At 39.8% G+C, this 15209-nt stretch overlaps 1 protein-coding gene across 2 annotated transcripts in view; it reads left to right on the top strand.

Moving 5' to 3' along the window:
* Positions 1-15209, top strand: part of HECTD2 (HECT domain E3 ubiquitin protein ligase 2) — a 74052-nt gene that overhangs the window by 11804 nt on the left and 47039 nt on the right. For both annotated transcript variants that reach the window (XM_070752357.1, XM_070752358.1), the window contains exons 3-5: positions 4818-4953; positions 10206-10308; positions 13023-13112. In XM_070752357.1, the coding sequence (XP_070608458.1) occupies positions 4818-4953; positions 10206-10308; positions 13023-13112 (329 nt within the window). The remainder of the gene's footprint in view (positions 1-4817; positions 4954-10205; positions 10309-13022; positions 13113-15209) is intronic.

Below are 15209 nucleotides of genomic sequence, written 5' to 3' on the forward strand. Positions count from 1 at the left end.
CGCATCTGGCTAACGGGGCGATTACCTCCCGGCTTCTTACACCCGCCGGAGTTCGGGATGGGGTGGGACGGAGGGACCGGTATGAAGCGAGTGACCTATTCCAGGACTGCAGAGGCGTTTCGCCCCCCCCCAAGACTGTCTCGTCTTAAGGTTTTAAGGGGAGGCTTTTTATTTCTCTTTCATTCTCTTGCTTTCTTTCTTGCTCTTTTTCTTTCTCTCTTTTACCTTCCCTTCCTCTATTTCTTCTTTTCTTTCTCCGTCCTACCTTCTTCCCTCCCTCCCTTCCTTCAGTCCTTCCTCTCTTACTCTCCCCTTTCATAAGTTTCCTTGCTTCCTTCCTCTGTTCCTGTCCCTTCCCTCTTTCTTTCTTTCTTTCTTTCTTTCTTGCTTGCTTGCTTGCTTGCTTGCTTTCTTGCTTTCTTGCTTTCTTGCTTTCTTTCTTGCTCTTTTTCTTTCTCTCTTTTACCTTCCCTTCCTCTATTTTTTCTTTTCTTTCTCCTTCCCACCTTCTACCCTCCCTCCCTCCCTTCACTCATTCCTCTCTTACTCTCCCCTTTCATAAGTTCCAGGGATCAATCGTGAACGAGAAAGAGAGGGAGAGATCTGGATCCCCCCCTCCCCCGATCGTGTGCGTGTTTTGCAATCCGAGGCTATGGCGCATTTTCAGGACTGGGTTAGCTTGCGCGACGGTGGCCGGCCGCACGTGATGGAAAAAGGTCTGGGAAGGCTTTGAATCTATGAGGAGGGAGGGAGAGCGTAGTTAGGATTCTCGAATAGGCACCTCTGATTGGGTTTAATTTGATAGATTGATAGATGAAGCCCTCTGCCCTCTCCAAACGCATCTGGCTAACGGGGCGATTACCTCCCGGCTTCTTACACCCGCCGGAGTTCGGGATGGGTGGGACGGAGGGACCGGTATGAAGCGAGTGACCTATTCCAGGACTGCAGAGGCGTTTCGCCCCCCCCCCCCCAAGACTGTCTCGTCTTAAGGTTTTAAGGGGAGGCTTTTTATTTCTCTTTCATTCTCTTTCTTGCTTTCTTTCTTGCTCTTTTTCTTTCTCTCTTTTACCTTCCCTTCCTCTATTTCTTCTTTTCTTTCTCCTTCCTACCTTCTTCCCTCCCTCCATTCCTTCAGTCCTTCCTCTCTTACTCTCCCCTTTCATAAGTTTCCTTGCTTCCTTCCTCTGTTCCTGTGCCTTCCCCCTTTCTTTCTTTCTTTCTTTCTTTCTTTCTTTCTTTCTTTCTTTCTTGCTTTCTTTCTTGCTTTCTTTCTTTCTTGCTTTCTTGCTTTCTTGCTTTCTTGCTTTCTTTCTTGCTCTTTTTCTTTCTCTCTTTTACCTTCCCTTCCTCTATTTCTTCTTTTCTTTCTCCTTCCCACCTTCTACCCTCCCTCCCTCCCTTCACTCATTCCTCTCTTACTCTCCCCTTTCATAAGTTCCAGGGATCGATCGTGAAGGAGAAAGAGAGGGAGAGATCTGGATCCCCCCCTCCCCCGATCGTGTGCGTGTTTTGCAATCCGAGGCTACGGCGCATTTTCAGAACTGGGTTAGCTTGCGCGAGGGTGGCCGGCCGCACGTGATGGAAAAAGGTCTGGGAAGGCTTTGAATCTATGAGGAGGGAGGGAGAGCGTAGTTAGGATTCTCGAATAGGCACCTCTGATTGGGTTTAATTTGATAGATTGATAGATGAAGCCCTCTGCCCTCTCCAAACGCATCTGGCTAACGGGGCGATTACCTCCCGGCTTCTTACACCCGCCGGAGTTCAGGATGGGGTGGGACGGAGGGACCGGTATGAAGCGAGTGACCTATTCCAGGACTGCAGAGGCGTTTCGCCCCCCCCCCCAAGACTGTCTCGTCTTAAGGTTTTAAGGGGAGGCTTTTTATTTCTCTTTCATTCTCTTTCTTGCTTTCTTTCTTGCTCTTTTTCTTTCTCTCTTTTACCTTCCCTTCCTCTATTTCTTCTTTTCTTTCTCCTTCCTACCTTCTTCCTTCCCTCCCTTCCTTCAGTCCAACCTCTCTTACTCTCCCCTTTCATAAGTTTCCTTGCTTCCTTCCTCTGTTCCTGTCCCTTCCCCCTTTCTTTCTTTCTTGCTCTTTTTCTTTCTCTTACCTTCCCTTCCTCTATTTCTTCTTTTCTTTCTCCTTCCTACCTTCTTCCCTCCCTCCCTTCCTTCAGTCCTTCCTCTCTTACTCTCCCCTTTCATAAGTTTCCTTGCTTCCTTCCTCTGTTCCTGTCCCTTCCCCCTTTCTTTCTTTCTTTCTTTCTTTCTTGCTCTTTTTCTTTCTCTCTTTTACCTTCCCTTCCTCTATTTCTTCTTTTTTCTCCTTCCCACCTTCTTCCCTCCCTCCCTCCCTTCACTCATTCCTCTCTTACTCTCCCCTTTCATAAGTTTCCTTGCTTCCTTCCTCTGTTCCTGTCCCTTCCCCCTTTCTTTCTTTCTTTCTTTCTTTCTTGCTCTTTTTCTTTCTCTCTTTTACCTTCCCTTCCTCTATTTCTTCTTTTCTTTCTCCTTCCTACCTTCTTCCCTCCCTCCCTTCCTTCAGTCCTTCCTCTCTTACTCTCCCCTTTCATAAGTTTCCTTGCTTCCTTCCTCTGTTCCTGTCCCTTCCCCCTTTCTTTCTTTCTTTCTTTCTTTCTTTCTTTCTTGCTCTTTTTCTTTCCCTCTTTTACCTTCCCTTCCTCTATTTCTTCTTTTCTTTCTCCTTCCTACCTTCTTCCCTCCCTCCCTTCCTTCAGTCCTTCCTCTCTTACTCTCCCCTTTCATAAGTTTCCTTGCTTCCTTCCTCTGTTCCTGTCCCTTCCCCCTTTCTTTCTTTCTTTCTTTCTTTCTTTCTTTCTTTCTTTCTTTCTTTCTTGCTCTTTTTCTTTCTCTCTTTTACCTTCCCTTCCTCTATTTCTTCTTTTCTTTCTCCTTCCTACCTTCTTCCCTCCCTCCCTTCCTTCAGTCCTTCCTCTCTTACTCTCCCCTTTCATAAGTTTCCTTGCTTCCTTCCTCTGTTCCTGTCCCTTCCCCCTTTCTTTCTTTCTTTCTTTCTTGCTCTTTTTCTTTCTCTCTTTTACCTTCCCTTCCTCTATTTCTTCTTTTCTTTCTCCTTCCCACCTTCTTCCCTCCCTCCCTTCACTCATTCCTCTCTTACTCTCCCCTTTCATAAGTTTCCTTGCTTCCTTCCTCTGTTCCTGTCCCTTCCCCCTTTCTTTCTTTCTTTCTTTCTTTCTTGCTCTTTTTCTTTCTCTCTTTTACCTTCCCTTCCTCTATTTCTTCTTTTCTTTCTCCTTCCTACCTTCTTCCCTCCCTCCCTTCCTTCAGTCCTTCCTCTCTTACTCTCCCCTTTCATAAGTTTCCTTGCTTCCTTCCTCTGTTCCTGTCCCTTCCCCCTTTCTTTCTTTCTTTCTTTCTTTCTTTCTTTCTTGCTCTTTTTCTTTCTCTCTTTTACCTTCCCTTCCTCTATTTCTTCTTTTCTTTCTCCTTCCCACCTTCTTCCCTCCCTCCCTCCCTTCACTCATTCCTCTCTTACTCTCCCCTTTCATAAGTTTCCTTGCTTCCTTCCTCTGTTCCTGTCCCTTCCCCCTTTCTTTCTTTCTTTCTTTCTTTCTTTCTTTCTTTCTTTCTTTCTTTCTTCTTGCTCTTTTTCTTTCTCTCTTTTACCTTCCCTTCCTCTATTTCTTCTTTTCTTTCTCCTTCCCACCTTCTTCCCTCCCTCCCTCCCTTCACTCATTCCTCTCTTACTCTCCCCTTTCATAAGTTTCCTTGCTTCCTTCCTCTGTTCCTGTCCCTTCCCTCTTTCCTTCCTTCCTTCCCACCCTCCGTCCATTCATTCACCCATTCCTCTCTTGATCGCTTAAAGCCGGTCCCTGGTGCAAAAAGGGTTGGGGACCTCTGTCCTACAGGATTGGGTGGCAGAGAAGTTGAACATACAGTATGTAAATTTAAAAGTTAAAAAAAGTTTACAAGTTAAGTGAAAGAAACTTCATTATTCATTTATATGTACATGTACATTTCTTCATTAAAAACATGTCTTTCTGCATAATTTAGACTAACTGTGAGTTTTTTGAGGGCTGGAACCAATTAAAATTATTTACATTAATTCCTATGGGGAAAAGTCGTTCGAGATAAGAGCTGCTCGACTTAAGAGCCCAGGTCCGGAACGAATTAAACTCGTATCTCGAGGTACCACTGTATTGCCCTCTTCTAGTTCTTATTTACATATAAATAGTTCAATTAGCTCTCTAGACAACTAAACTCTAAATCACATTGTCTTCCTTAGGTAAGAGGTTTCTGCAATGCCAATAAAAATTATTAGAATATTTATAAGATAATTTGTGAAAATATTATTTTAGTTAAATGGTATTATTCTTGTAATGGCTTTTTAACTGAGAATATATGTTCATATGGACTGTTTATTATGTTAAAATGCTAGTTTTCTTCCCCAGCAGATTTCTAAACCCATTCCAAGGAAACTCTGGAATGAAAAAGAATTATGAGGTAGTTTAGAGGCTAGGATTAAAACAACACCCCCTCTTAAGTATCTCTCCAGGATCTGAAATAAATTTTATAACTTTTTTTCTGCCATTGTTTCTTCAAATTCAACATGGGTGCAGAAAAAATACATTTTATGACTTGTAAAAATATGTGGTTATTTCCCATCATAATCTAGTTTTAAAGTCTTAAATAAGAATTCCAACTTAAAATAAATATATATATTAATAATATTTACTCAAGGTTATACTGTTTTGGATAGCTACTTTCATGTGTTTTTTACCTGTAATACTGATTTTTTTTTTGGTTGTTTCATTTTTCTCTTTTATTTTTAAATTAGTGAAAGAGCAGTCCCTTGGCCTTGGTGTCAGACAAAAGCAGCGCACCTCTGTGGATATCCTTCCAGTAGAAATGAAAGTTTCAATCCCATTGGAACCCTCCTGTCTCATCCAAGTAAAAACTTTGAAAGAGTTTTGGTAAGCAGTGTTGCTAGATATTTGATATACGGCTAAGTTCAACTTATCAGTATATGGTCTGCTTATGATAATTATTGTTATTATTACTTGGTGAGGACTTTGTGAGTAATAGACCAATTATCGCAGAAATTACTTTGATTCTTCTCCTTCTCCTACTCATCCTCGTCCTCCTTTTTCTTTTTCCATATCTGTCATTGGACATTGATGATCATGTTGGCAATCCTATTTTTGTCAACTGCCGCATGAAAAAGTGCTGCTGAATTTTGTCACACCAGTCCCTTAGGTTTTTAAGCCATTATGTTCTTCTGATGGAGTTAGAGAAAAGGCACTGCAGGATGCTAAGATGTCTGGCTGCCTTCGCAGTGTTTTATTGCTTTTTATACAGTTTTTCAAACAGCAAAAGATAGAACATTTTTATTGGTGAATTCTCCCAGAAAATACTTAAGAATATCCTATTGACACAACCTAGATGAGATCACGTAGCAGCCAGGAATAATGTCATAAATCATCCTGGCTATGTGAACTGAGTGAGATCATGTAATCATGAGAGGCCCGTTAGATGTAGGCAATTTGTTACACACAACTTTCACTTGGCCTTCATCTTTATATCTCACTCTTTTTTATTTTGTTTGACAATACATTGTCATAAGAGGGGTTAATAATCAGGAAAAGAATATCCCTGCAATTGCTTTTACAGGGCATAAACCTGATCTTGAGGCAACATGGGAGGAGATTTGGGGCAAAAAGCTGTGATACATATCTTGAAAAAGGAAGGAAGATGCTGAACAAAGCATCACTTCCCAATCAAAATAACACAAATAATGACTAAAAACTGTAGGACATTTCTCAATAAGCCTGTGGTTTTCCCATCAAGATCCTAAAATATCAATTTTCAAATCAGAGGTCAAATTGTTTAAAATATTGAGCTGGTGCTGGATAGTTCGTGACTCATTTGAAAGGCTGAAGCAACACATTATATCAAAACTTTCACAACCTAAATGTTGACACAAAAGCAAATAATCAATAGCAGCATGACTTTGTAAACTAGCCTTTCTCAAAGCTTGCAGCTCATGGTTAATTGCTGAAATAGCTGAAGAACTAGCATTAATTGTTTTTGCTAAATTACACACAACAGTGTTAATGTTAAGGTGAGTGTGAGCACTTTCTCCTGCAGTATCAAATCAATACCAGCACTACCTTTTGCAGCTGCAGGAGTATTTTCTATTGTTGGTTTGTTGTCTCTGTTTGGATTGGCTATTTCCCGACCTGTAATGAATTCCCCAATGATAACCCTTCTGACACATTGGGCATTTTGGTTTTGGTTTTGGTTTTGATCTCTAATGGAAAGGGGAGCGAGATGCTGCAGACATACCCCCCCTCCCCCCACTGCAGTTCTACATTCCCTTTTTAAATGACCATGTTTGCCAGTTATAACACTTTCCTTGAACTTGCTGCATTGTGATAAAGTGCTTGTCAATAAATTGGTTTGATAGGATACTGTTCCTATATCTTGACACGCTTTAATCATATCTGCCAAATCAGGAGTTTTTTCCCAGACCAATAATAGCCCTCCAACATTCAGAAGTAGCATTGTCCTTTGCCAGCCTTATTAACAATTCCTACTGAGCCTCAGGACTATCAATCTGCCTCCATCAGGCATCCTGTAGTCTATAGATAAAAATCAGGATATCAGGCTATAAGTCTATTGATAAAAATCAGGCTCAGTAGCTTTCTGCCTGATATTCGAGTAAGCTTGATGAGGCACCATTCCAAATGCCCTATACTCACATTCAGAAGATGCCTGTAAAGTAGCAGCCAGCAAAAGGATCTGGGCATCCACTGGAGCAAAGGGCCCAGATCCATACAATTGATCAGGAATGAAATTCCCCCTCTGAATGAAGGGCACACCCAGCAGGTTGGTGTTTAAATTTGCTGTCCCAAACTACATATTGCGTTGCAGTAAGCAACATGCGAAAAGTAGTTTTCCAATCTTCAGGTACTAAGATATGATTTCTCATAGTGGCTTTCAGCATTCCCTTCACATAGGTACTTCCCAACCCCATGTCTCTAATTCCTTTTCTAAGTTCCGATTGTCAATTTTTTTGTCAAATTGCATATGACGAAGGGCAATATTCCACTACTTGAGCTCCATTCTGACCTACTTGTCCCGTGGCATGCACTGGACAAACAGAAAGCATGTCAATATTTTTTTCTACATTCTCCCTCTCTTTGTCTAATTGTTCTTCTAATATTTGCCTTATGGGGGTGTACAATGGCTGTGGAGAGGCAAAAGAATTAGCCTCTCCAGGAGGAGCTGAAGGTCCTATTGGAGACAAATTTGGGGCAACAATTTTTATCTTATCATAATCGGGGGGAGGGGGGCTGGTAGTTAATTGGTGCCCTGCCAAAGCATCAAAGCCAAATTTTTCTACTGCTTGACACATTGATATCAATGTGCCTGGAGCCTATCATGACTGCAGAAGACCATTTTCATTTTAAAGAATGCTGTTCCGCTTTCTCTATCCTTGTCTTTACTTCACTGAGCTTTCATGTAAATTAAAACTGAGGCACATGATCCTTTCAACTTTTTCTAGTGGTGTACCTTCTGAATTTATTGGTGGTAAATTAATGGGTTGTTTGCTGACAACCATGATCTTGGTTTCTGAGTTGTTAAACTTCAAGCCATATTTTTCAGATATTTCTGAGACTATTGATGACGAGCCGAAGGCCTTCATGCCTACTGGCAAGCAGAACTGTATCATCAGCATATCTTAAATTATTGATCTGAACACCATTTACTTTGAGGCCAGCATCAATGTTTTCCAGTGCTTCGTTGAAAATTGACTCAGAGTAGATATTATTATTTATTATTATTTATTAGATTTGTATGCCGCCTCTCTTCGGGGACTCGGAGCGGCTCACAACAGAATACAGTATCACAAATCCAATATATTAAAAACACATTATTAAAACCATACAACTCAGACAAACCATGCACAATTCTACTATAGCCTTAGCATAACCTAGGGGCAACTCAGTTAAACAATAGGATGACAGAATACAGTCCTGTCTGACCCCTCTTAGTATTTCTGCATCATCTGAGTATTTTTGGCCTAGCCTCACATTTGCTACCTGATGCCAATATAGATTCTTTATTATTCAGATGCCTTTATCATCTAGTCCCACTTGTTTGAGGATTGAATTTCACTTTTAAAATGTTACGTAAAATTTCTGACTAAACCAGTTATTACTTTTACACTTAGGTCTAGAGGGTTTTTTAAAATACATTATAGACTTGTGCTGAAGAAAGATGTTGGAAAGTCGGTTTTTTGCAAAGATAAACATATCTAGTTCCCTTAATTTCTTCTCGTGAAATATAGTTTCCTCTTATTCTTTTTAACTTCTGCATCTTTTTTGTTTCCTCTGAATCTTTTATAAAAACGAATGCCCAGAAACCCAAAATAAGGATTCATCAGTACAGAATGCTGTCTAGTAGAACTATTTATTTATGTGTATCCTGCCTTTATTAGTTTTTCAAATAACTCAAGGCAGCAAACATACCAAATATACTTTTCTCCTTAGTTTCCTGAAAACAAGAAACAGATTGGGTCCAAAATCACCCATCTGGCTTTCATGGCTGTAGTAGGACCTGAAATAACTGTCTCTCACTTTATAGCCTGGTGCTAATCACTAGAACAGATTGGCTTTCTGTGGTTTGCAAACTAAACTTCTGTTGACACAATCAAAATTGCATCTGTCTTTTAGCAATCATGTTGGGTTGCTGACTCATATCAGCAGGGTGATCATCTATTGTTCTCGTGTGGATACCTGGTATAATATATTCACAGTTATTTAATCTCATCCCTAGAAGATAGTTTATGGCATTTCCTTATGGCACAAGATTGACCAATATGGCACATGCTGATCCACCAAGGCTGCCAGACATCTGAGGCCAGAAGAACATTCATAGCAGGAAAGAAGCGAGCACTCTGCAAAGCCAGAGCTGCAAATGCTGTGACAATGGGGCCCACACATGTCTGTCCAACATGTAATAGAACATTTTGTGCCCTTATAGGCCTTACCATGTGCTGACGCATCACATACAGCCCACAACCCATTAGATGTCAAGGTCCCCTTCGAACACAATGGACGAACATCATACAAGATACTGTAGTAAGCTTCATAAGCCAGCTAATCTTAGCAAACATTCATTTTTTAAATCTTCATAGTAGGAAAACGTCAACCATTATTTCTCTCCAATTTGTCCTTTGCAGATAACAGTTGTATCCCTTCTGTTATTCAGGGCTTTTACAGTTGCTGTTATTTGAGATGCTGCTGTTCATCTGAGTCGCTTATTCCTTTTCTGGAGCTTGCAGTCTTCTGCAAAGGCCTAAAGACTATTATGGAGCCTAAGGGACGAAGAATATGTATTTACATACTGTATCTTGTTTCTGTTGACTGTTGTTTAAAAAAAAACATTTCTGGTCAATTAAATCCACTGGGTCTGCTCCTTTCTTTGATTCTCTTATCAAGAGTGGCTTTCTATTGACAGGTTCATTTGTTTGGCTTGAAAATCCATTCTCTCTCTGTTATAGTCCTTTTAATTAAGAACCTCAAAAGCTTACATTTTCTGCAAATCTATGTTAGATTTGTAGGCAACTGCAAAAACACATCGCAGGTATTATAATTCATAATAACTTCATGGTCATGTCCATTTATCTTCATCTTTACTTCTTAACCTTAGAAAGTTTTTTTTTCTTTTTGTCCCCATCTCAAGCTCTCAGGTTAGCCAAGAGTTCACTATCATCTTATAGGAAAAGTTTCCCAGATTCTTCAACTTCATTGACAAACAATTTTTAGTGTTTGCTCAGTGAACTTATCTTCCTGCAATATTTGCTGCAGCCTGTACTTACCTAGAAGCAATAAATCACAATAAACAATGTACAGTTTTCTGGCTATGCATCTTGCAGGAAAAGTGCTAATCATGATCCTTCAAATCTATACTCAGATTCTGTTTGCTCAGCTATTTAATACTAAGCTAATCAATTTCTGTTTGTTCTTCCTGGTCATTTGTTTTTGAGCAAATTATTTGGAACTTATTTTATGTTATTCAGCATTAATAAAAATGTCTTTGAGTTGTTTTTGTTTTTATTAATGTTATATAAACAATGCTTATTATCATTTTAATATATATAGAACAGAAATTCAATAAGAGATTAATTTATAACATGTTGCATTTTGGACTTTCTTAGGGATGACATAGAAAAAGCTAAATTGACAGGAGACTGGAAGGAAATCTATGACTTTTATTCAAAAACATTTGATTCTTTTCCAGAAGTTAACACTGCATTTAAGGTAAAATTGGCAATGTTTTCACTGCTTTTTCTTTTCTTGTCCAGTTTGTGAATTAAAAACAATAATTACCAACAGTAATTATTATACTGGTAACCTTACTAAGATAAAAGTAAGAATAGAATAGAATAGAATAGAATTCTTTAGTGGCCAAATGTGATTGGACACACAAGGATTTTGTCTTTGATGCATATGCTGTTAGTGTACATAAAAGAGAAGATACATTTGTCTAGAACCCTGGTTTCCAATATGGGGCCCACGCCCAACAGGGGGGCAATTTCATTTTTAATGGGGGCAATTGGAGCCTTGTTTAAACCTAATTATTAGCCTTTTAGGCTTCCTCCGAGTGAGTAGTTCACTTTTTGAATAATAAAAATTATATGTTGGGTGGGAGGCCTCAGGAATTTAGAGATGCTTAGGTGGCGCATGGCCAAAAAAAAGGCTGGGAACCACTGGTCTAGAATCAAGAGGTACAACACTTAATGATTGTCGTAGGGTACAAATAAGCAATCAGGAAACAATCAATATTAATATAAATGGTAAGGATATAATCAACAGGTTACATTCATATGGTCATAAATAGGAGGACATAGGTGATAGGAACGATGAGAAGACTTATAGTAATAGTAATGTAGCCTTCATGAATAATTTGACAGTTTAAAACCAAATATACGTAAACAGAAGATGAATAGATTTTATGAAAAAATGTTTTTTTTAAAGAAACCAATACTATGAAATGCATTGTTTTTATATTGCTTCAAAGTCATTTTCTCAATTGAAGCTTTGTGTTTTTGGAAATGTATACAGTGGTACCTCTACTTAAAAATGCCTCTACTTAAGACCTTTTCTAGATAAGAACGGGGTGTTAAAGATTTTTTTGCTTCTACTTAAGAACCTGAGCCTGGAAAAAATTCCCAGGAAATGTGAGAGCAGCACAAAGGCCCGGCCAGTTTCCTGCCATTCCCCCTTTAATCCTGGTCATCTGGGCTGCCAGAGGAACGTTTTGGTGGCACTTAAGGAGGTTTAGGCAGTCCAGAGCGAGCGAAGCATTTTCCTTTCTCTGGGTGCTTGGATAGGGAATAAACCAGCGCCCAGAGGAAAGAAACCCTCCCTTCACTCTGGGCATCTGAGGAGTCACCACAGTGATGGAAAGGCGCCGGCTACAAAGCAAGCAAGCGAGAGGAGAGGGGAGCCCTTCAGCATGGGAAGGAAGAGGCAGCAGGTAGCAACAGGAACAGCCAGTGTATGGGAGGCAGTGTATAGGAGGAAGCCTCGTGCCGGGTGTATTGGAGGCGCATGCTCCTCCTCGCCGCCTCAGAGTGCCTCTTTCTTTTTTTTAAGCCTTAAAGTTTTGGATTTTTTTTATTCCCCTCACCTCACCTTCTTCCTTTGGCAGCGACTGTCCTCCTCCTCTTCTCCCTCCTCCTCCTCCCACCCATATTCCGAGCTTTTATTTCTTTCCTAATGGGTTTGCATGCATTATTTGCTTTTACATTGATTCCTATGGGAAAAATTGCTTCTACTTAAGAACCTGGTCACAGAACAAATTAAGTTCTTAAGTAGAGGTACCCCACAGTATTTTGTAAATATTATGAAACTAAAACTGTATCTGTAAATAAATGAAAACAAAAAAGTATGAACTCCAAAAAGAAAATATAGATGGAATAGATGGGATACATTCATAATATAGATGGGATAGATGAAATAGATGAAATATAGATGGAATAGATGAAATATATTCATAATACTAGTTGAAAGATTAGCATTTTCAGAGCTACAGTATGCATCTATTCAGGAGGCAAGAATCTTAATCTTGCCACGGTTTCCCACCCTATTTCCAGATGATCACACTGAAGGAGTTAGTGGAAGAATTGGGAGACTTCCTATTTAAAGAATAGGTAGAAATTCTGACTGGCAGGACATCATCCTGAACTGGTGCACTTCAGAAACTGATCACCCAGCTTCTGAAGTGCAACAGTTGCAGTCCTATCTGGACCTTACACATTTTAGTAACTTACACATCAAGTGAGATTATTGTGGACTTCAACTCCCAGAATCCCAGAAGCAAGCTGGCTAAGGAATTCTGGGAGTTGAAGTCCACAAGTCTTAAAGTTGCCAAGGTTGGAGACCCCTGGATTACTGCAATATGCTTTATGTGGGGCTGTCTTTAGAGACAACCCTGAATTTTGTATAGCTGGTACAAAATGTAGAATGTAGCACTGACTGTTCAGTTCCACCATGGCAAGTGATACCCATTTTGAGATTGCTGTAGATTTCCAGGCAAAATTCAAAATGCTGGTCATTACACTTAAAGCCCTACATGGCCCAGCACTAGATTATATCAGGCAACCCTTCCCAGAATGGGATCTGCCTCCTCAAAGTGCTGATCAAAAAAGAGTCCATTGGAATCCCCTCTATCATCTGAGGTATGTGATACAGACAAGATGGCAGGAGTTCTTTCTTGTTACTGCTAATTTAGGACGACCATTCTTCCCAGAAACACACATAACTCCCCTTCTTCAGTCTTTTCACAATTTTTGGCCAAAGCTGAATTGAGGTTCTATGATGATGATATTGCTGCTTTGCTTTTTTCAATGTAAACTTTTAAACATTTAATTATAACATTAAAAAAATAATACTATTACGAAAATTATAGTTGTAACACAAGTTGAAAATACATTAGAGAAGGTTATCATGTTTATTATTTCAATTTGCAGAAATATACTGAAACTCTTTATAATTCCATTGAAGATTGTGGAATTGATGCCAATTATGTGAATGCAGTTTATGATACCTTACTTCAAGCTGTAAGTCAACTACTGTTTGCTTTGTGCTTTGTAATCTTGTGCAGAATACTATATTATCTTTATATTAGAGTTCAATTGTTGTGGATGATCCTTGTGCACCTCAGGCTATGCCTGATTTTGAGGACAATGAGCCAGGCCCCTGAGGATACTCTGGGCCAGGGAGGCTGTCAGAGGAAGCTGAAATCAAGAGTGAGGCAGACAGTAATTTGGGAGAGACAGAGGGCTGAAGTGACAATGGGAAATTAGTCTGTCAGATAGTCATGAAGATTTATCAGGAGATGGTCTTTGGATTAATCTACGCTATAGAAGGATGGCAAGAAGACGAGAGGAAATCCAGAGTAAAAGGTACTAAAGTAGTAGATTTGTGGTGTGTGATGTCACTTCCAGGAGACATATAGAAGGGTGGCTGGGAAAGGGAAGGTGTGGTCTGACAACGTTGTGACAAAGTATGGTTGAGAACTTGTGGCGTTCCTGAACAAATATGCTAAGATCCTGAGTTTTGCCTTCCCAAGATGTTCTGAAAACTGCATCTGTGTGTTTGTAATGAAGCTTGCGGTGAGCCTTTGATTTTAAGCTTTAATTGATTGCCTTGTAATCTAAGAAGTTGCAGAGGATTGGAATGTTGGCACACTTCCCAGAGTTTTGAGCCCGACCTGAGATACACTGTGTTATTTCCTGGCTAATGGACTTTGCTATGCAAAATATTATGCATGTGTGAAACAATAGAGTTTTATTTCAAAGAAGTGGGTTTTGTGAGCCTTGGAAAATTACCGGAGACCAAGCGTAGAATAGTTATTATTTCATTTATTTATTATGTGTTTGTTTGTTTGTTTGTTTTTCTATGCCGCCAACTCCCTAGAGACTCAGGGTGGCTCACAACAAAAACAAACATGAATCAGTATAAAAACATTTAAATTTAAAATAATTGCAGCCATCCATACATTCCTGGGCCAACCTTGCTAGTCATTCTCCTGAGGTCAATGGCCTCAGGCCTGTCAGAAAAGCCAGGCCTTTATGAATTTCCAGAAGCCAATAAGGGGGGTAATGCGGATTTCAGGAGGTAGCTGATTCCAGAGAGTCGGGACAAACACAGAGAAAGCTTTCCCCTGCAGACCCGCCAGCCGACACTGTATAGCTGACGGGACCCGAAGAAGACCAACCCTCTGGGATCTTACTGGTCTCTAGGAGGAATGTCGTAGAAGGCGGTTTCGAAGATACTCTGGCCCTGAGCCATGTAGAGCTTTAAAGGTAATAAGCAACATGTTGAATTGTGACCGGAGATTGATAAGAAGCCAGCGCAGCTTGCAAATAATTGATGTAGTCTGGGTGTATCTGGGTGCACCCACAACAGCTCACGCAGCTGCATTCTGGACCAACTGTAGTCTTCAAACACTCTTCAGGAGTAGCCCTATGTAGAGCACATTGCAATAATCCAGCCGTGAGGTGATAACGGCATGAGTAACCGTCAAAAGAGCCCCTCGATCCAAGTAGGTTCACAATTGGTGCACTATTTGAACCTGTGCAAAGTTTCTCCTAGCTACAGCTACCAGGTGTTGATCCAATCTTAGCTGTGAGTCTAGGAGGACATCCAATTGCGAACTCGTTCTGTTAATTTCTCTTCCACCAGAAGGAGCCAGTATCCACAGCCACTCGGTCTTGTCAGGCTTAAATATTGAGTACCTTCTGAGTTTATACAGTTATTGTAAGTGTCAATATTTCTAAAGTACACTTTAATAATTACCAGGATTTGTAATGCCTTTGAATTTGCCTCATTTGTTTTTAAATTATAACCGAAAAGATTATGATGCTATAAACAGCAGAGAGGTTTCTTTAATGGTTATTAAATCTAAACAAAAGTAAACAGATTAGTACTACATGAATGTCCCCATTTGGTCTGAAATATCTTTTTGCCTTTGAAATAATAATTGCAGAACACTATAAATAATAAATGCGAATTTTATTTTATATAGTATTGTGTGTAATGTTATTTTAAAAATAAATTATCTTAGTTGCATAATTTAATTTAATCTACCCACATAAACCTGAACTGAACCATGAAATAAGTTTATATGAGAAAGATAAATATGAATTTGAACA

This window comes from Erythrolamprus reginae, chromosome 5, assembly GCF_031021105.1.
Source record: "Erythrolamprus reginae isolate rEryReg1 chromosome 5, rEryReg1.hap1, whole genome shotgun sequence".
In the NCBI taxonomy this organism is placed as follows: Eukaryota; Metazoa; Chordata; class Lepidosauria; order Squamata; family Dipsadidae; genus Erythrolamprus; species Erythrolamprus reginae.